At 40.9% G+C, this 22,084-nt stretch overlaps 5 protein-coding genes across 5 annotated transcripts; all 5 read right to left on the reverse strand.

The window, feature by feature from the left end:
- Positions 1–2,951: 2,951 nt before the first annotated feature.
- Positions 2,952–3,726, reverse strand: LOC125594779 (E3 ubiquitin-protein ligase RNF181-like). Its single transcript, XM_048770857.1, has 2 exons — positions 3,716–3,726; positions 2,952–3,552 (listed from the first exon to the last, which is right to left on the reverse strand). The coding sequence occupies exons 1-2, from the start codon at positions 3,724–3,726 to the stop codon at positions 2,952–2,954; spliced, it is 612 nt and encodes a 203-aa protein (XP_048626814.1).
- Positions 3,727–4,721: 995 nt separating this feature from the next.
- Positions 4,722–5,597, reverse strand: LOC125594784 (RING-H2 finger protein ATL34-like). The gene has a single exon (XM_048770862.1). The coding sequence runs from the start codon at positions 5,569–5,571 to the stop codon at positions 4,966–4,968; it is 606 nt and encodes a 201-aa protein (XP_048626819.1). The 5' UTR covers positions 5,572–5,597; the 3' UTR covers positions 4,722–4,965.
- Positions 5,598–10,607: 5,010 nt separating this feature from the next.
- Positions 10,608–11,006, reverse strand: LOC125594780. Its single transcript, XM_048770858.1, has one exon. The coding sequence runs from the start codon at positions 11,004–11,006 to the stop codon at positions 10,608–10,610; it is 399 nt and encodes a 132-aa protein (XP_048626815.1).
- A 1,405-nt stretch (positions 11,007–12,411) lies between these two features.
- LOC125594781 (RING-H2 finger protein ATL34-like) lies at positions 12,412–12,999 on the reverse strand. The gene has a single exon (XM_048770859.1). The coding sequence runs from the start codon at positions 12,997–12,999 to the stop codon at positions 12,412–12,414; it is 588 nt and encodes a 195-aa protein (XP_048626816.1).
- Positions 13,000–15,179: 2,180 nt separating this feature from the next.
- Positions 15,180–21,269, reverse strand: LOC125594782 (mucin-1-like). The gene is made up of 3 exons (XM_048770860.1): positions 21,213–21,269; positions 20,194–20,628; positions 15,180–15,716 (listed from the first exon to the last, which is right to left on the reverse strand). Exons 1-3 carry the CDS (start codon positions 21,267–21,269, stop codon positions 15,180–15,182), a joined length of 1,029 nt encoding a protein of 342 aa, XP_048626817.1.
- Positions 21,270–22,084: the final 815 nt, after the last annotated feature.

The following is a 22,084-nucleotide window of genomic DNA, read 5'->3' on the forward strand; positions in this document are numbered from 1 at the left end:
ACCCTCATTCACACAACCGACATCCGAAGGTAAACCAGAAGATGTACATATTATGGGTATCTAACACCGGATGAATTTGGTATTTTCAGGGACCCATGAGGCCAAGACGAGCTATGGATGGACTGTTTCTAAAAATATCGAGAGCAAATATTGCAGACATCCCTGAGATGGCCAATGGACCAGACAACCTCTTCTTCAGCAACGTAGAGATCCAGAGTACCAGCATAGGGTTATAGACGAGCTGTTTGCTACGCTTGTGGTTTAGAAATGCGTTATGAGTATCAGAAATGAACACGAGGTCGAAAATCGATCGACGGTCCAGTCCCACCATCGATCGACAATTGCCTAGAGTTCGGACGGAGAGCCTATGATCAGAACGGACAAAGCATATTTCATTGTAAAAGAGAGATGAGTATATTGTCTACGAGATGATCATGGATATGCACGAGTTGTAGATGGTAGAGGCATCCATGTGTCAAAGGAGGACATCAGAGTCATTCTTGAAAGAGCTGCAATGCATGAGCGCTCTTATATAGTCTTCCAAACATGCAGAGGGATACACTCAGTCCATGCCAGAGCCATCCTTACAACAAAGAAGAGGTTGATGAGAGGGCACAAGGGACTACAGAGCTTTAAGGATGTCATAAGATGATTTCTACAAGAGGCTTGATGATCTCTACTACCCATTCGACAACAGTATCAGCTGGCTGACTACACGCACTAGACGAGATGAAGCAGGGACATAGCCACGATTCAGCAGCAACAAACGACCAGAGCACGAGCTTCGAAATCGATCGATGGTGACTCCCACAAATCGATCGATTCTCGTCTTGCATTATTCGAGGAAAGGCTACAGTCATTCGAAGATATTCTTGATAATGTTAATTTTTCTCAGGACATGATGAAAGAGGAAATCAATCAGGAATTAAGGATATCTCAGAGTAGACGTATGCAGACTCAGAATGCATCAGGGGAGCATTGGACATCTTGAGAGGAGGATGCATACAGTGGAAGGCACAATAGCAGTATTGAAGAATCACTGGACAAGAGCAGAAGAGGACATAAGACGCTTCATTGGTACATGGTTCCAGAAGGACAAAGAAGCAGTAGACACTTGCTTCCCAACAAGTAGTCTTTCACCTCCATACTAGCCACACACATCCAAATTCAAGCTAAATGACTATAACAAAGCGCTGAGTAGAATGCAACCCACTATTCGGTAATTTTATTTGGTTTTATTCTATAAGTACTAATTTTTGTTTTTAATTTTGCAGGTCAAAAAAGAAAGAAAAAGAACCGAGTAGACGTGTGCCCAAATCGACCGATGAGACCATGTCGACATCGATCGACAGTACAACACCAGAAACGATCGATGGTACCATCATTTCCATCGATCGATCCAAAGTTCGGTCAGGTATATCGATACAACTGTTACATTGAGTCTTATGATTTATGTTTTCACCATAACTCTGACTGGATTTTCACTGGGGACAATGTAATTTAAGTCCCAGTGAAGGTTTACTGATTCAATTTACTTTGTGAGTCTTATTTAAATGCTTTCAAAAAAGTTTAATTGAGTTAAGAAGGGGACAATGAACTTTTTCGATTTATACTTATTATCTAACCACTCTTTAGCACCATTCTTAGATTTATTGACCATAAGGTATACTAGAGATGCTAAAGTGGATCATCCGCCAGTTATTCACACTTGCTGAGATTGTTCGAAGGAACCAAAGCTGACTTCTAACCTAATTGAGCTAGAATTTTTTGTCTTGGGGCTTGGTATACAAGGGATCGGATTCCTCCTACAAGTCTGGAAAAAGTGTTGATAATTCCACTCTCTCCCCCTTCAGATCGAAAAGGATTCGAACAAGACTTGGTGGCCACAACCATTAAGGCTTGCTTCATAAAGAATTCTGGAAGAGGTCAAAATGATTCAAAACATGACTTGGTGGCTGCAACCATTAAGGCTTGATTCATCAAGATTCTAGAAAGATATATATGTCAAAAAGAAGTGAACATGACCTGTGGTGGCGGCAATAGTCAAGGCTTGATTCATGGAACCTGTCTTTTATCTCAGTCAATGGAGAGAATAAAAACACCCCGCAAAAGAAGTAGACATTGACTGAGAGAAGTAAGAAGAGAGAGAGGAAAGGAACTCTGTTGAGAATAATATTTGTTGGTCCAAATACTTGTTTGAGTGAGAGTCCATGTGTCTTTTGATCGATACTCCTAATAAAGCCTACACTTTTTTTATGCAAGAAATGAAGTCAGTAGAGGAGTTAGTCAGACATGATTAGTTAAGTTGCTGAGTGATGGATTTGGTTGCTAAGCTAGGATATTGCATATACAGTATCTCTAAGGTTGATATTGATTTGAGTGGCTGCAACATTGTAGAGGTGATGATACTGAGTTTTTAAATCATGTGAGTATCTGCTGTTTTCAAAACCTCTTTCAGAAAGAATATTCTTGTTTTGCTTGAGGACAAGCAAATGGTAAGTATGAGGGAGTTGATATACTATAGATTTTACCTATTATTATTCATGGTATATAAGTAGTTTAGGATATAGTTATTATGTTTTGGAGTCTATTTAGCATGTTTTTAGGTTCAGAAGTGTTTTGGAATAAAGAGTGATGATTTTAGTATGATCATATGCTTACTGATCAGAGAAAGGGACTATTGATTGAAGATGTATGTATGAAATTTTCAGTACACAGTATGAGTGCAACAATGATGGATGAAAATGTAAGACTATGAAAGTAGTGAAAAAGAGCCAACAAGTCCAATATGTACTTTCAGTTATATGTTACACTGCAATAAGATCAAGAGAACAATATTTCAAACTTTTATACTAAAAAGTTACAAAATTTCCAAACATATTACCCAATGTGATAAATCATTCAAAACCCTAAGCCGATCTCTAAACTCCAACCCTAATGTGATATCTTTTTTAAGACTCTGTTTCTTGATCCAAGCCGTAAGGAACACTCCGGCACAAGGGACATGAGTTTTGCCGAGCAAGCCACTCGAAGAGACAATCTTGATGAAACTTATGCAAACACTTAGGCATCTCAATGATTTTTGCATGATTCTTGGACAAATCCTCAATACAAATCGAACACTGAATCTCGTTTTTCTTGACTTCAACTCTCTGTTCGTCCGCTAACCTATGGAGAACTTCACCGGAAGCACCTCTCGATGGAGTAGGTTCATCAGGTGGAAAGACCAAACGTGTCTCTCTGATGAAATTGACAGTGACGAATACGAAAGCAGGCTCTCTAAGGGAATCGTCATTAGCAAGTTCGCGACTGATATCAAGAGCGATCTTTTGACCTAGAAACTGAGACTCAGGAACTTGTTCGTCGCGAAGGAGTCGAGAGAGATGATGCGGCGTGAAGCCGCCGCTTGGGTTCAGGTTGATGTTATCCGATGTTAAAACTTGTACCACTCCTGTTTCGTCTTGGATGAGTTCTTGTAAGAGGATCTCGACTGTGTTCGTGAATATTTTAGGTAGGTTTGCCACCAGCGTGTAGACTTTCGGTGTATCAAATCTTTTTCCATGGCCGCAAGAAAAACAAAAAAAGAAAAATAAACCCTGATTTCGAAAGTAAAGAAGACGAAGATTGCTGAGACAGATAGTGAAAGAGAAATCGATTCCCGAATGAGTGTTCTGTAGTATATAAGGATATTTTGGTTATTTCCTTTTTTAAAGACAGATCATTCATTGACTATTTCCTTTTTTCTAAAATCCGAACGTTAACTAATTGTTCGCATTAGGATATCTGTACCGGAATTCAACCCAGAAGATACTTTTCTTTTGTATACGTTCGGTTTATTCTGGTTTAGCTGTTGATATTGAGAGAGATTCTAATTAATAGGCATCCGAAATCCGGTAATAGATAGAACCCGTTTTTTACTAGATCCTCCTCCACAGAGACGAAGACAATTGAGGTCAGTTTGTAAATATCTCATATTATCGGTGATACAGAACCCGACCAAACCAAACCGCTTTATCATCCCATATGATGTTTTATTTACTCTGGATGTGGCACTGTGACTGATGAGATCATAAGCAGAGTAAATCGACACTGATCTGGTGAGTGGAGTATTTATGAGATCAAAACAAGAGTAAATCGACAATGATTTAGAATATGGCATCCTGTCCTGTTTTCTCTTTATGACTGGGATTGTCTTCCACTCATTCAGGACTTCATGAGTATGTTCTTGACGCCATGAGTCAAGACTTCTCAGTCGACATGAGACTGATGATCTTAGTGTAGCTCGCCATGGCCCATGAGAGTGAAGCTAAGATTGTACTTCAAAGCTGTAATCGCTTGTTCCTTTTGTATTCATTAAGAGAGTCTTGGATTTAGATAGACTGACCCAAACAAAGTCTATCAATAGTCTAAGCAGAAATACCTATTCAAACAATGTATACAGATATGAAATAAGTGTTTTTGAAATCAAGATGAAGAAACGAAAACTCATGCCAAACGAAAAAGAGGATAACGATAACAGTGCTGTTCGTTTTATAACGCCAGAAGTTCAACCCATCAAATACGACCCTGAAAATTCAGGGGCAGCGGCAACTCTCCTTTCCATGCCTCGATTGTCCGTTGCGTCTACTTTTAATTAGAACACCAAAAAAATTGTTTCTGTGTTCTAACTGTATTTTTTTTTGACGCAGACGGAGAAAAGAACAGGGGTAATGTGAAGATGAGATCCAGTCCATCTGACACTCCTTTGATCTCAACTTGAGTTTTCTATGTGTAATATATTACCTTACTTTTAAGATTGGTCGGAATTGCTAAGGATTAATCATCACAATCCTTTCATTTAAAAAAATAAAAATCTAATTGTGATCTGGTTACATAATGAATTACACCTTCAGTAAGTCAGTCAATAATTCATGATACTTGTAAACAATTTCATCTTATAAGAATTAATTAACATAAGGATGAGTGTCAACAATTCGCAACAGAATCGAAACCTGTAACGTTTTCGAGTTTCTGTTTCTTGATCCTATTCCTAGGTCGTACGAATCTCCGGCACAACGGACACGAGTTTTTCCGACCAAGCCACTCGAAAAGACAGTTTTGATGAAACATATGCAAACAGTTAGGCATCTCAATGACGCTTTGTTGACTCTTGGACAAATCCTCGATGCAAATTGAACACAGAGTTTCTTTATTTCCGTTCAAATCCACTCTATGTTCTTCCACCAACCTCTGTAAAACTTCAAACGAAGCAGGAACATCAGACGGCACAACCAAACGCCTCTCTTTGATGAATTCAACTTCGACGTTCACGAAGACAGGCTCTCGGAGAGTTTTATCATTACTAAGTGAACGATTGATTTCATTAGCGATCTTTTCACCTATGTGTTGAGATTCATTAACTTGTTGGCCACGAAGGAGTTCAGAGATATGACTTGGCGTGAAGCCGTGTGGCTCCAAGCGGATGTAACGTGATCTTATATGTAAAATCACGTCTTCGGTAAAATCTTCAATCAGATTGTGTACACGGATAGAGAGAATGTTCATAGACTCCATGTTTAGCGCTAGATTCATCACCTTCGTTTCAACTTCAATTATATTAGTTTCTTCTATTTCATGGCAATAGTAGAAGAAGATTCAAACGACAATAAACCCTAAATAATTCCGTATTAGAAAGATGATGATTTTTTTTGGGTCTTAAGAGGGAGAGAGAGACTTTGAGATTGAAATCCTTGGGGGAACGAGTGAGCATGATATATATATAGAGAGAGCGATGTTGCAAAACTAGGTCTTAATTTCCTTATTTTTGCAAGATTTTTTTAATTTCCTTTTTTGTAAAACTTGATCATTTATTGATCGTTATTTCCTTATTTCGTTTCTTTTTGTTAAAACCCAAGTTGTTTCCTTTTTCATTTTAAATAACTGACCGTTAAATAGTTTTTTTTTGTACCTTTGGATTGGATTATTTATTGGAAACTCAATCCAAAAGAATAGGTTTGTTAAGGTTTAATTACACCTTCAGTAAGTCAGTCAATAACTGATGAAACGACTGGGAGTTGGTTATTAATTTCTGATATATATATATAGGTGTTACACGAGACCAATGGTTCAATTCAATTATATTCACACCATTAAAATTTTGACTCTATACCTGATAATATTCTCTCAGTCCATTCGATCACGGCCATGCGAGTTGGGCTTTGCCTCTGCTCGGGATCGTACGGCCCATCTTCTCTTTGGCCCGGTAAAAATATTAACCGAAATTGAGTCCAACAGTAACTACTCGATTGGGAGTTGGGCAGATAATTGCTGCCAAAAACCTATACAGTGGATACTGCACTACGTTCTGATGAGTATGATGAGGATTACAGAGAGGAACATGCTATTGAGCACCAAAGTCTTGCTATGGAAGAAAGAGTTATCCATCATTCCTCCTAGGGCTGTTCAATATGGCAAAACCGAACCGTACCGAACCGAACCAAACCAAAATAGATAATATGGTTTGGATTTGGTATATACCATACAAACCGAATGGATATGATTTTTAAAAAACCGTAGGATTTGGATATGGTTCGGTATATAACCGATAAAACCGAATAAAACCGAATAAAACCGATAAAAAAATGGAAACATGTAAATATGTATATATTTTATAACAACGTATGAAAATTATAAGTTAATTTTTTTGCTAATAACTATTACCATATTTTTTACAGTAATAAAATAGTCCTGATTTGTAAAACACTTGAACTATAATTAAATAACAATTCATCGCAAACATGCTTCTTATTTTCTTAGTCTTCTTTTGATCTTTTTGCTTTAATTTAGCATTGACTAAATTGAAATAAAGATTATAAATTTGATGATAACAATTAGTGGAAATTCTTCACAATTTTTTTTATCTTTAAACGAATAGAGTTTCTTGTTTAATAGAAGAAACATGACTTTGATGAACGCTAAATATGAAAGAATATAATAACTTATTTTTTGTGCTTCGTGCTTCTCTTTTATTTTTTGTTTTATTTTTATTATCAAAATTTTGAGCTTTGATTTTAATTATAGATTTGATTATTTTATTAGATGATAGAAACACTTTTCATTTTTGTTCTTTTATTTAAACTTATATATTTTTTAATAAATGAATGTGTTGACAACAAGACTCTAAAATTCATATAATATGATCCCAAAATATAGAATTATGTTTTTTGGTATAAAAACCGAATAAACCGAAAACCGACGGTATATAAACCGAACCGAACCGAAGTAAATATGGATTTAGAATGGTAGTTATATTTTACTAACCGAAATACCGAAAAACCAAAAAAACCGAACCGAAACCGAACCGATATCCGGATTGAACACCCCTAATTCCTCCAGAACAGAGGAAGCAAAATCGATCGACGGCAACTGCTCACCGATCGACCCTCATTCCACACCGACATCCGAGGTAAAACAAGAAGATGATACATATTATGGGTATCTAACACCGGATGAATTTGGTATTTTCAGGGACCCATGAGGCCAAGACGAGCTATGGATGGACGTGTTCTAAAAAATATCGAGAGAAAATATTGCAGACATCCCTGAGATGGCCAATGGACCAGACAACCTCTTCCTTCAGCAACGTAGAGATCCAGAGTACCAGCATAGGGTTATAGACGAGCTGTTTGCTACGGCTTGTGGTTTAGAAATGCGTTATGAGTATCAGAAATGAACACGAGGTCGAAAATCGATCGACGGTCCAGTCCCACCATCGATCGACAATTGCCTAGAGTTCGGACGGAGAGCCTATGATCAGAACGGACAAAGCATATTTCATTGTAAAAGAGAGATGAGTATATTGTCTACAGAGATGATCATGGATATGCACGAGTTGTAGATGGTAGAGGCATCCATGTGTCAAAGGAGGACATCAGAGTCATTCTTGAAAGAGCTGCAATGCATGAGCGCTCTTATATATGTCTTCCAAAACATGCAGAGGGATACACTCAGTCCATGCCAGAGCCATGCACTTACAACAAAGAAGAGGTTGATGAGAGGGCACAAGGGAGCTACAGAGCTTTAAGGATGTCATAAGATGATTTCTACAAGAGGCTTGATGATCTCTACTACCCATTCGACAACAGTATCAGCTGGCTGACTACACTACACGCACGGACGAGATGAAGCAGGACATAGCCACGATTCAGCAGCAACAAACGACCAGAGCACGAGCTTCGAAATCGATCGATGGTGACTCCCACAAATCGATCGATTCTCGTCTTGCATTATTCGAGGAAAGGCTACAGTCATTCGAAGATATTCTTGATAATGTTAATTTTTCTCAGGACATGATGAAAGAGGAAATCAATCAGGAATTGAAGGATATCTCAGAGTAGACGTATGCCAGACTCAGAATGCATCAGGGGAGCATTGGACATCTTGAGAGGAGGATGCATACAGTGGAAGGCACAATAGCAGTATTGAAGAATCACTGGACAAGAGCAGAAGAGGACATAAGACGCTTCATTGGTACATGGTTCCAGAAGGACAAAGAAGCAGTAGACACTTGCTTCCCAACAAGTAGTCTTTCACCTCCATACTAGCCACACACATCCAAATTCAAGCTAAATGACTATAACAAAGCGCTGAGTAGAATGCAACCCACTATTCGGTAATTTTATTTGGTTTTATTCTATAAGTTACTAATTTTTGTTTTTAATTTTGCAGGTCAAAAAAAGAAAGAAAAAGAACCGAGTAGACGTGTGCCCAAATCGACCGATGAGACCATGTCGACATCGATCGACAGTACAACACCAGAAACGATCGATGGTACCATCATTCCATCGATCGATCCAAAGTTCGGTCAGGTATATCGATACAACTTGTTACATTGAGTCCTTATGATTTATGTTTTCACCATAACTCTGACTGGATTTTCACTGGGGACAATGTAATTTAAGTCCCAGTGAAGGTTTACTGATATCAATTTACTTTGTGAGTCTTATTTAAATGCTTTCAAAAAAGTTTAATTGAGTTAAGAAGGGGACAATGAACTTTTTCGATTTATACTTATTATCTAACCACTCTTTAGCACCATTCTTAGATTTATTGACCATAAGGTATACTAGAGATGCTAAAGTGGATCATCCGCCAGTTATTCACACTTGCTGAGATTGTTCGAAGGAACCAAAGCTGACTTCTAACCTAATTGAGCTAGAATTTTTTGTCTTGGGGCTTGGTATACAAGGGATCGGATTCCTCCTACAAGTCTGGAAAAAGTGTTGATAATTCCTCTCTCTCTCCCCTTCAGATCGAAAAGGATTCGAACAAGACTTGGTGGCCACAACCATTAAGGCTTGCTTCATAAAGAATTCTGGAAGAGGTCAAAATGATTCAAACATGACTTGGTGGCTGCAACCATTAAGGCTTGATTCATCAAGAATTCTAGAAAATAGATATATGTCAAAAAGAAGTGAACATGACCTGGTGGCGGCAATAGTCAAGGCTTGATTCATGGAAGCCTGTCTTTTATCTCAGTCAATGGAGAGAATAAAAAACACCCCGCAAAAGAAGTAGACATTGACTGAGAGAAGTAAGAAGAGAGAGAGGAAAGGAACTCCTGTTGAGAAGATAATATTTGTTGGTCCAAATACTTGTTTGAGTGAGAGTCCATGTGTCTTTTGATCGATACTCCTAATAAAGCCTACACTTTTATTTTATGCAAGAAATGAAGTCAGTAGAGGAGTTAGTCAGACATGATTAGTTAAGTTGCTGAGTGAATGGATTTGGTTGCTAAGCTAGGATATTGCATATACAGTATCTCTAAGGTTGATATTGATTTGAGTGGCTGCAACATTGTAGAGGTGATGATACTGAGTTTTTAAATCATGTGAGTATCTGCTGTTTTCAAACCTCTTTCAGAAAGAATATTCTTGTTTTGCTTGAGGACAAGCAAAATGGTAAGTATGAGGGAGTTGATATACTATAGATTTTACCTATTATTATTCATGGTATATAAGTAGTTTAGGATATAGTTATTATGTTTTGGAGTCTATTTAGCATGTTTTTAGGTTCAGAAGTGTTTTGGAATAAAGTGATGATTTTAGTATGATCATATGCTTACTGATCAGAGAAAGGGACTATTGATTGAAGATGTATGTATGAAATTTTCAGTACACAGTATGAGTGCAACAATGATGGATGAAAATGTAAGACTATGAAAGTAGTGAAAAAGAGCCAACAAGTCCAATATGTACTTTCAGTTATATGTTACACTGCAATAAGATCAAGAGAACAAATATTTCAACTTTTATACTAAAAAGTTTACAAAATTTCCAAACATATTACCCAATGTGATAAATCATTCAAAAACCCTAAGCCGATCTCTAAACTCCAAACCCTAATGTGATATCTTTTTTAAGACTCTGTTTCTTGATCCAAGCCGTAAGGAACACTCCGGCACAAGGGACATGAGTTTTGCCGAGCAAGCCACTCGAAGAGACAATCTTGATGAAACTTATGCAAACACTTAGGCATCTCAATGATTTTTGCATGATTCTTGGACAAATCCTCAATACAAATCGAACACTGAATCTCGTTTTTCTTGACTTCAACTCTCTGTTCGTCCGCTAACCTATGGAGAACTTCACCGGAAGCACCTCTCGATGGAGTAGGTTCATCAGGTGGAAAGACCAAACGTGTCTCTCTGATGAAATGACAGTGACGAATACGAAAGCAGGCTCTCTAAGGGAATCGTCATTAGCAAGTTCGCGACTGATATCAAGAGCGATCTTTTGACCTAGAAACTGAGACTCAGGAACTTGTTCGTCGCGAAGGAGTCGAGAGAGATGATGCGGCGTGAAGCCGCCGCTTGGGTTCAGGTTGATGTTATCCGATGTTAAAACTTGTACCACTCCTGTTTCGTCTTGGATGAGTTCTTGTAAGAGGATCTCGACTGTGTTCGTGAATATTTTAGGTAGGTTTGCCACCAGCGTGTAGACTTTCGGTGTATCAAATTCTGTTTCCATGGCCGCAAGAAAAACAAAAAGAAAGAAAAATAAACCCTGATTTCGAAAGTAAAGACGAAGATTGCTGAGACAGATAGTGAAAGAGAAATCGATTCCCGAATGAGTGTTCTGTAGTATATAAGGATATTTTGGTTATTTCCTTTTTTAAAGACAGATCATTCATTGACTATTTCCTTTTTTCTAAAATCCGAACGTTAACTAATTGTTCGCATTAGGATATCTGTACCGGAATTCAACCCAGAAGATACTTTTCTTTTGTATACGTTCGGTTTATTCTGGTTTAGCTGTTGATATTGAGAGAGATTCTAATTAATAGGCATCCGAAATCCGGTAATAGATAGAACCCGTTTTTTACTAGATCCTCCTCCACAGAGACGAAGACAATTGAGGTCAGTTTGTAAATATCTCATATTATCGGTGATACAGAACCCGACCAAACCAAACCGCTTTATCATCCCATATGATGTTTTATTTACTCTGGATGTGGCACTGTGACTGATGAGATCATAAGCAGAGTAAATCGACACTGATCTGGTGAGTGGAGTATTTATGAGATCAAAACAAGAGTAAATCGACAATGATTTAGAATATGGCATCCTGTCCTGTTTTCTCTTATATGACTGGGATTGTCTTCCACTCATTCAGGACTTCATGAGTATGTTCTTGACGCCATGAGTCAAGACTTCTCAGTCGACATGAGACTGATGATCTTAGTGTAGCTCGCCATGGCCCATGAGAGTGAAGCTAAGATTGTACTTCAAAGCTGTAATCGCTTGTTCCTTTTGTATTCATTAAGAGAGTCTTGGATTTAGATAGACTGACCCAAACAAAGTCTATCAATAGTCTAAGCAGAAATACCTATTCAAACAATGTATACAGATATGAAATAAGTGTTTTTGAAATCAAGATGAAGAAACGAAAACTCATGCCAAACGAAAAAGAGGATAACGATAACAGTGCTGTTCGTTTTATAAACGCCAGAAGTTCAACCCATCAAATACGACCCTGAAAATTTCAGGGGCAGCGGCAACTCCCTTTCCATGCCTCCGATTGTCCGTTGCGTCTACTTTTAATTAGAACACCAAAAAAATTGTTTCTGTGTTCTAACTGTATTTTTTTTTGACGCAGACGGAGAAAAGAACAGGGGTAATGTGAAGATGAGATCCAGTCCATCTGACACTCCTTTGATCTCAACTTGAGTTTTCTATGTGTAATATATTACCTTACTTTTAAGATTGGTCGGAATTGCTAAGGATTAATCATCACAATCCTTTCATTTAAAAAAATAAAAATCTAATTGTGATCTGGTTACATAATGAATTACACCTTCAGTAAGTCAGTCAATAATTCATGATACTTGTAAACAATTTCATCTTATAAGAATTAATTAACATAAGGATGAGTGTCAACAATTCGCAACAGAATCGAAACCTGTAACGTTTTCGAGTTTCTGTTTCTTGATCCTATTCCTAGGTCGTACGAATCTCCGGCACAACGGACACGAGTTTTTCCGACCAAGCCACTCGAAAAGACAGTTTTGATGAAACATATGCAAACAGTTAGGCATCTCAATGACGCTTTGTTGACTCTTGGACAAATCCTCGATGCAAATTGAACACAGAGTTTCTTTATTTCCGTTCAAATCCACTCTATGTTCTTCCACCAACCTCTGTAAAACGTCAAACGAAGCAGGAACATCAGACGGCACAACCAAACGCCTCTCTTTGATGAATTCAACTTCGACGTTCACGAAGACAGGCTCTCGGAGAGTTTTATCATTACTAAGTGAACGATTGATTTCATTAGCGATCTTTTCACCTATGTGTTGAGATTCATTAACTTGTTGGCCACGAAGGAGTTCAGAGATATGACTTGGCGTGAAGCCGTGTGGCTCCAAGCGGATGTAACGTGATCTTATATGTAAAATCACGTCTTCGGTAAAATCTTCAATCAGATTGTGTACACGGATAGAGAGAATGTTCATAGACTCCATGTTTAGCGCTAGATTCATCACCTTCGTTTCAACTTCAATTATATTAGTTTCTTCTATTTCCATGGCAATAGTAGAAGAAGATTCAAACGACAATAAACCCTAAATAATTCCGTATTAGAAAGATGATGATTTTTTTTTGGGTCTTAAGAGGGAGAGAGAGACTTTGAGATTGAAATCCTTGGGGGAACGAGTGAGCATGATATATATATAGAGAGAGCGATGTTGCAAAACTAGGTCTTAATTTCCTTATTTTTGCAAGATTTTTTTAATTTCCTTTTTTGTAAAACTTGATCATTTATTGATCGTTATTTCCTTATTTCGTTTCTTTTTGTTAAAACCCAAGTTGTTTCCTTTTTCATTTTAAATAACTGACCGTTAAATAGTTTTTTTTTGTACCTTTGGATTGGATTATTTATTGGAAACTCAATCCAAAAGAATAGGTTTGTTAAGGTTTAATTACACCTTCAGTAAGTCAGTCAATAACTGATGAAACGACTGGGAGTTGGTTATTAATTTCTGATATATATATAGGTGTTACACGAGACCAATGGTTCAATTCAATTATATTCACACCATTAAAATTTTGACTCTATACCTGATAATATTCTCTCAGTCCATTCGATCACGGCCATGCGAGTTGGGCTTTGTGTAGCATCCCTGTCCCGATGTCTGAACTGGATCAGTCCAAGGTCGGACTGATCAAACGGGACAGACATGTTGGACATGTCATCTGGATAGTTCTAATCTGATTAAGATGATACTGTCTGTCCGAACATAGCAGTTTAGCTTGTTCTAAGCTGGACGGATTCAGAGAAGGCATCTGGTCTTGTCATCCGAGACAAGTTAGTCAATGTGTGGACTGACTTGTATACGTTCTAACGGGAACCGAGACTGAGCTGTACATGAACTGATTAGCTAAGGAGAATGGCGGGATCAGTTAATAGAACAGTTACCGAGAAGTTATCAGGACGGCCAGACAAGTCGGTTAAGACTGTCGGCTAAGCTGAGATGAGCTGATTCAGTAGTATCAGTCTGATTCGGACAAGGTTAGAGTTGTTGACTGGATCAGTCAGCTCTAGTTCGGTTTTCGCCTAAGTAAAACTGGCGGGAACAGTTAAAGTCCGAAAAGTGGAAAAACTCGCGCATGGAACACCTTGGAGCGCGGGGTGTCGGTGGGTTAAGTAAATAACTGTTTGGAACAGTGATTGTCGGTGGGGGTTGGTGGAGAAACCGCCCATACGTTTCCCTTAAGTGCGATTTCGCGGAAGGGAAAAGGGGATACAGGTTTTCTGAGACAAAATTTCAGAGAACAGAACCCATAGAGAAAAGGGGATCGAGAGAGAGACTGAGTTCGCGGAAACAGACTGATCGGGTTCTAACCCAACCGTCGGAGAGCGATGGTGCCTGTGCGGCTTAGTCTGAGTCGTAAGAGGTGAGAGCCGCGTACTGAGCAATGGAAATCCGGCGGATCTGAAAGGGGATCTCGGTTCTACTCTGTTCTCTCTGTTCTACTCTTTTACTCTGCTTACTCTGTTCTGGGACAGAAAACAGAGGAAAGAAAGGAGAAACCGGGACGAGAAGAGTGAGATACATGGCCGGAAAGCCGATCCGAGCAATCGACGGTGACCGCGAGTCTGGGTTAGTTGCGTACTGATCCTTGCGGACTGAGCCAAGGGACGTACTGAAGATCTGGGAAGGCGGATCGGGGTCTCAGATAGAGACCATTGGGCTGTCTGTTCACTGCGACACTGTTAGATCAGGGAGACAGATCGGAAACAAGAGAGCTTTGGCCGGAGGGCCGATCGGAGTCTCGTAGAGACCGCAGGTCTGTTGGTTCACTGCGACGTTGTCCGATCTGATCTGATGGGAGGCGTCTGGAGTTATCTGCGGTGGTTAAGATCGAGATGCAGTGGTCGCGGGCCTGAGTTGGGTTCGATGCCCTGATCTGATCAACCCCGATCGGATACTGTGTACGGTTTGGGTGTGATTGGTGTGCGACAGCATACGCTATCAGCCTATTCTGATGAACTGAAGGAAGGATCGGATACTGTGCTTGGAACGATCCTCGCCATGGAGAGATGTGGTACTGTCGTGATCGGATCGCTGAAGGCGATCGGGACCGGTGCCATACTGAAGGAGGATCGACTGGAATCAGGATCGAGTCTCAGGATCTGTACCGGTTATGGCATTGCGCCGAGTCTTGATGGATCGGTTTTGAATGGACTGAGACTTGTACTGGAACTGGATAGTTCGATGGCAGGGTAGCCGTGTAGAGAACTGACTGAATGGATGGCTGGTTGGAGACCAAGCCAGCCGACTGTGTACTGACTGATCCCGACGTGATCAGGACTGACTGAAGCGATGGCTGTGGAGCCGACTGTGTACTGACTGATCCCGACGTGATCAGGACTGACTGAAGCGATGGCTGTGGAGCCGACTGTGTACTGACTGATCCCGACGTGATCAGGACTGACTGAAGCGATGGCTGTGGAGCCGACTGTGTACTGACTGATCCCGACGTGATCAGGACTGACTGAAGCGATGGCTGTGGAGCCGACTGTGTACTGACTGATCCGGATGTGATCAGGACTGACTGAAGCGATGGCTGTGGAGCCGACTGTGTACTGACTGATCCCGACGTGATCAGGACTGACTGAAGTGATGGCTGTGGAGCCGACTGTGTACTGACTGATCTGGTGGTGATCACGTGACTGTTTCTGGAACGCTAATAAGGTTAGCGTACTGTCTGTTCTGGATGGCTGGTTGGACACCAAGCCGTCTCTCTTTGTTTGCTTGGGTCACGTGGGGATGGTTGGCTGAGTGACTAAGGAACAAGGGGATTCGGTTAAGTATCTGATCGAGCTGGCTGGATAAGACGGAGTGTTCGGATGGATTTTCAGATAACAAAGCACTGAGGCAGTAAGGTATATGTTTATTATACTGTCTGTTGTAGTGATTCGCTAGGATGTTGGATATACTTAGCGAACACTTGGATCTGAACTGAACCTCCTAAGGGAAAACTGGATAAAAATCCTAAGTTAAGATAAAAATTCGGATATGGCCAGTTTAGTCGAGGGAAGCGAACTGAGGACGAACCGCCGGTAAGGGAAACCGGGTCTGGGCGTCACAAGTTGGTATCAGAGCGATTACGGTTCTAGGACAGAGTTGGAAGGGTTATTCAAGATTTGTCTAGACCGAATGGACGCGGAAAAATGCTGAGCGCGAGCACTGGAGAATTGATGAGAGACTTGATCTTGGGAGTGATCAAGTCGGACTTACACATTGTATGGGCAAATGTAAGTTAAAAGTCTAACTGTAAAGAACCAGAGATAAGATCATTGATGAATGATTGGATTGGTTGAATGAAGTCTGAGTTAAGATCATTTGGAGAATGATCGGATTGCTTAAGGTGTTCAGGATTACTCGAGAAGAGTTATCCAATAAATCTACCTAAGAGTTGGAAACAACCGAGAGGTTTATTTAAGTCAATGGACCCGAATTCTGAAGTGAAGAAACGGGAAAGATTGACGAAGTGTATTCTGAAGCTTAAGGATAATAAGCTTGCTGAAGTTAGGATTGAATCAAGTGGCTCGAGGAAGCCAAGGATGCTTCGGAAAAGTCTAAGTAAGACAAGGACAATGATGTCGGATATGGAGCCAAGGAGCTGATGAGTTTAACTCTGTATGGACAAGACGTCCATTAACTGAATTTGGAAAGAAGACTTCAGCGGACAGATTCAAGGCAGAATAGCCGAGTGGATGAGCTGAAGGTTGTGAACGGAAACAGAGTTGGACAGGTGGTCCGAGGATTGTGATGGAATCTCAATGAACTGGCTAAGGCGATAGCTGGATTGCTAAGGGATAACCTGAAAGAGTCAGGGAATCGGAAACTGAATTGGACAAGTCGTCCATGGAAGAGCCTAAGGACTAATGGCTAAGGCACTGATGCTGGAATGTGAAGTACCGAGACTTACATTCGAATGGGACACCTGTTGAGAATGCTTAGATGGATTCTAAGATTTTCAAGGTAAAGGACAAGCTGGTCCGGGAAATTGAAATTTGGAAGTTCCATGAAAGGATTCGGAAAAATCTGCGTAAGACTTACACATAGCAAGTGGCAAGTGTAAGCAAGTCTGGATACAAAGAAAAGGACAATGGAATTGTCAAGACTATCTAAGCTTGATTGTCTTAGTAGGTTTGTGCTGTCCGAGAGTTGAGATCATCGGAACAAGAGATTGGAAGTCAAGTGTACTTGCCAAAGACTTGTTAAGTGATCAAGAAACTACTCGGAGGTACAAGATGCTATTGATGATGAGTGGTGATAATATGCCTTAGAAACTGAATGGGTTTGCTAAGGCATAACTGTAATGAGACTGTCTGTTCTGGCGTCTATGGAAACCGAGAGTTTCCAAGACGTGACTGTCTGTCATCGCGTGTACTGTCCTGACGTCTGTGGGAACTGTAGAGTTGCCAAGACGTAACTGTAATCGCGTCGGTGGGAACTAGATTAGTTCGCCATCGCGTGTCTGTACTGTGATCTGCGGGAACCCAATCTGATGTCTGTGGGAGATGTACCTTCCAAGGCATAACTGTACTGTTACTGGAACTCTAGGAGTTCACTACTGTGGGTTTCCGATCGCGATGAAATCATGGATGGGAACTAGTGAGAGTTTGCCATCCCATGTCTGTAGGACGTATGTGCGTTCGGTACGTATGGTATGAACTGATGTCATTGGGAACTGCTGAGTTTCCAAGACATAACTGTGACTGAGTCAATGGGAACTAGATGAGTTTGCAATTTTGAAGTTGTGAACCGGAAAGGATTGAGAGTCCGAAAGGAAAATTGTGCAAGGGATCAAGCGTAGGATCCGGTAAGAAATGTCTGTAAGGATCAAGAATGATCCGGAGGTGTCAATAAAAGATCAGTAAAGATCTGAGAAAAGCTGAAGTCGATCATAAGTGGTCGGTGACTGGATAGGATCAGGGAGTGATCCGAAGGAAACAACTGTAAGGATCAAGATGAGATCCATGCGTTCTGAAAAGATTAAGTTCCTAGTACTCGGAGTTAGGCCATGCTACGGAACACTGGAGTGCGAGAATCAAACAGTCATGTCAGGATTGGACTGAGACTGGTTGAAACTGAGTTCCAGAAGGAAACTGAGTCAATATGTGACTGTGATCGGGTAAGGTTTAAGCTGGAAAAACTTAACTAAGATAGTGAGTTAACACTTCGAGAATTGAGGTAAACTGGTCAGCACTGTTGGGAGTCTAACGTTCTCGCCAAAGTGTATGACCAAACACCAAAAGATTGCTCGGAAGTAAGGACTACTATGCTTAGTGAGTTGGTGCACTGAACCGAGTCTGTTGGAATGAACTCCAAGCGTGATTGTGATCAGGAAGTCTGGACACAGAATGGTCGTGTGACCGAAAGGCTGTTCATTGAGTCAGGGCATGAGTGCCGTTTGATTGGGATTTATTCCAAGTGGGGGAGACTGTTCTGAATGGGTAGAACAAAGTTCTATTGCCTGCTGAACTCGAGGACGAGTTCATTCCAAGTGGGGGAGAGTTGTAGCATCCCTGTCCCGATGTCTGAACTGGATCAGTCCAAGGTCGGACTGATCAACGGGACAGACATGTTGGACATGTCATCTGGATAGTTCTAATCTGATTAAGATGATACTGTCTGTCCGAACATAGCAGTTTAGCTTGTTGGACTAAGCTGGACGGATTCAGAGAAGGCATCTGGTCTTGTCATCCGAGACAAGTTAGTCAATGTGTGGACTGACTTGTATACGTTCTAACGGGAACCGAGACTGAGCTGTACATGAACTGATTAGCTAAGGAGAATGGCGGGATCAGTTAATAGAACAGTTACCGAGAAGTTATCAGGACGGCCAGACAAGTCGGTTAAGACTGTCGGCTAAGCTGAGATGAGCTGATTCAGTAGTATCAGTCTGATTCGGACAAGGTTAGAGTTGTTGACTGGATCAGTCAGCTCTAGTTCGGTTTTCGCCTAAGTAAAACTGGCGGGAACAGTTAAAGTCCGAAAAGTGGAAAAACTCGCGCATGGAACACCTTGGAGCGCGGGGTGTCGGTGGGTTAAGTAAATAACTGTTTGGAACAGTGATTGTCGGTGGGGGTTGGTGGAGAAACCGCCCATACGTTTCCCTTAAGTGCGATTTCGCGGAAGGGAAAAGGGGATACAGGTTTTCTGAGACAAAATTTCAGAGAACAGAACCCATAGAGAAAAGGGGATCGAGAGAGAGACTGAGTTCGCGGAAACAGACTGATCGGGTTCTAACCCAACCGTCGGAGAGCGATGGTGCCTGTGCGGCTTAGTCTGAGTCGTAAGAGGTGAGCCGCGTACTGAGCAATGGAAATCCGGCGGATCTGAAAGGGGATCTCGGTTCTACTCTCTGTTCTGCTCTATTCTACTCTGCTTTACTCTGTTCTGGGACAGAAAACAGAGGAAAGAAAGGAGAAACGGGACGAGAAGTGAGATACATGGCCGGAAAGCCGATCCGAGCAATCGACGGTGACCGCGAGTCTGGGTTAGTTGCGTACTGATCCTTGCGGACTGAGCCAAGGGACGTACTGAAGATCTGGGAAGGCGGATCGGGGTCTCAGATAGAGACCATTGGGCTGTCTGTTCACTGCGACACTGTTAGATCAGGGAGACAGATCGGAAACAAGAGAGCTTTGGCCGGAGGGCCGATCGGAGTCTCGTAGAGACTGCAGGTCTGTTGGTTCACTGCGACGTTGTCCGATCTGATCTGATGGGAGGCGTCTGGAGTTATCTGCGGTGGTTAAGATCGAGATGCAGTGGTCGCGGGCCTGAGTTGGGTTCGATGCCCTGATCTGATCAACCCCGATCGGATACTGTGTACGGTTTGGGTGTGATCGGTGTGCGACAGCATACGCTATCAGCCTATTCTGATGAACTGAAGGAAGGATCGGATACTGTGCTTGGAACGATCCTCGCCATGGAGAGATGTGGTACTGTCGTGATCGGATCGCTGAAGGCGATCGGGACCGGTGCCATACTGAAGGAGGATCGACTGGAATCAGGATCGAGTCTCAGGATCTGTACCGGTTATGGCATTGCGCCGAGTCTTGATGGATCGGTTTTGAATGGACTGAGACTTGTACTGGAACTGGATAGTTCGATGGCAGGGTAGCCGTGTAGAGAACTGACTGAATGGATGGCTGGTTGGAGACCAAGCCAGCCGACTGTGTACTGACTGATCCCGACGTGATCAGGACTGACTGAAGCGATGGCTGTGGAGCCGACTGTGTACTGACTGATCCCGACGTGATCAGGACTGACTGAAGCGATGGCTGTGGAGCCGACTGTGTACTGACTGATCCCGACGTGATCAGGACTGACTGAAGCGATGGCTGTGGAGCCGACTGTGTACTGACTGATCCCGACGTGATCAGGACTGACTGAAGCGATGGCTGTGGAGCCGACTATGTACTGACTGATCCGGATGTGATCAGGACTGACTGAAGCGATGGCTGTGGAGCCGACTGTGTACTGACTGATCCCGACGTGATCAGGACTGACTGAAGTGATGGCTGTGGAGCCGACTGTGTACTGACTGATCTGGTGGTGATCACGTGACTGTTTCTGGAACGCTAATAAGGTTAGCGTACTGTCTGTTCTGGATGGCTGGTTGGACACCAAGCCGTCTCTCTTTGTTTGCTTGGGTCACGTGGGGATGGTTGGCTGAGTGACTAAGGAACAAGGGGATTCGGTTAAGTATCTGATCGAGCTGGCTGGATAAGACGGAGTGTTCGGATGGATTTTCAGATAACAAAGCACTGAGGCAGTAAGGTATATGTTTATTATACTGTCTGTTGTAGTGATTCGCTAGGATGTTGGATATACTTAGCGAACACTTGGATCTGAACTGAACCTCCTAAGGGAAAACTGGATAAAAATCCTAAGTTAAGATTAAAATTCGGATATGGCCAGTTTGGTCGAGGGAAGCGAACTGAGGACAAACCGCCGGTAAGGGAAACCGGGTCTGGGCGTCACACTTTGCCTCTGCTCGGGATCGTACGGCCCATCTTCTCTTTGGCCCGGTAAAAATATTAACCGAAATTGAGTCCAACAGTAACTACTCGATTGGGAGTTGGGCAGATAATTGCTGCCAAAAAACCTATACAGTGGATACTGCACTACGTTCTGATGAGTATGATGAGGATTACAGAGAGGAACATGCTATTGAGCACCAAAGTCTTGCTATGGAAGAAAGAGTTATCCATCATTCCTCCTAGGGCTGTTCAATATGGCAAAACCGAACCGTACCGAACCGAACCAAACCAAAATAGATAATATGGTTTGGATTTGGTATATACCATACAAACCGAATGGATATGATTTTTTAAAAAACCGCAGGATTTGGATATGGTTCGGTATATAACCGATAAAACCGAATAAACCGAATAAAACCGATAAAAAAATGGAAACATGTAAATATGTATATATTTTATAACAACGTATGAAAATTATAAGTTAATTTTTTTGCTAATAACTATTACCATATTTTTTACAGTAATAAAATAGTCCTGATTTGTAAAACACTTGAACTATAATTAAATAACAATTCATCGCAAACATGCTTCTTATTTTCTTAGTCTTCTTTGATCTTTTTGCTTTAATTTAGCATTGACTAAATTGAAATAAAGATTATAAATTTGATGATAACAATTAGTGGAAATTCTTCACATTTTTTTTATCTTTAAACGAATAGAGTTTCTTGTTTAATAGAAGAAACATGACTTTGATGAACGCTAAATATGAAAGAATATAATAACTTATTTTTTGTGCTTCGTGCTTCTGTTTTTTTTTTGTTTTTTATTTTTATTATCAAAATTTTGAGCTTTGATTTTAATTATAGATTTGATTATTTTATTAGATGATAGAAACACTTTTTCATTTTTGTTCTTTTATTTAAACTTATAATTTTTTTAATAAATGAATGTGTTGACAACAAGACTCTAAAATTCATATAATATGATCCCAAAATATAGAATTATGTTTTTTTGTATAAAAACCGAATAAACCGAAAACCGACGGT

This window comes from Brassica napus, assembly GCF_020379485.1.
Source record: "Brassica napus cultivar Da-Ae chromosome C4 unlocalized genomic scaffold, Da-Ae chrC04_Random_6, whole genome shotgun sequence".
Lineage (NCBI taxonomy): Eukaryota > Viridiplantae > Streptophyta > Magnoliopsida > Brassicales > Brassicaceae > Brassica > Brassica napus.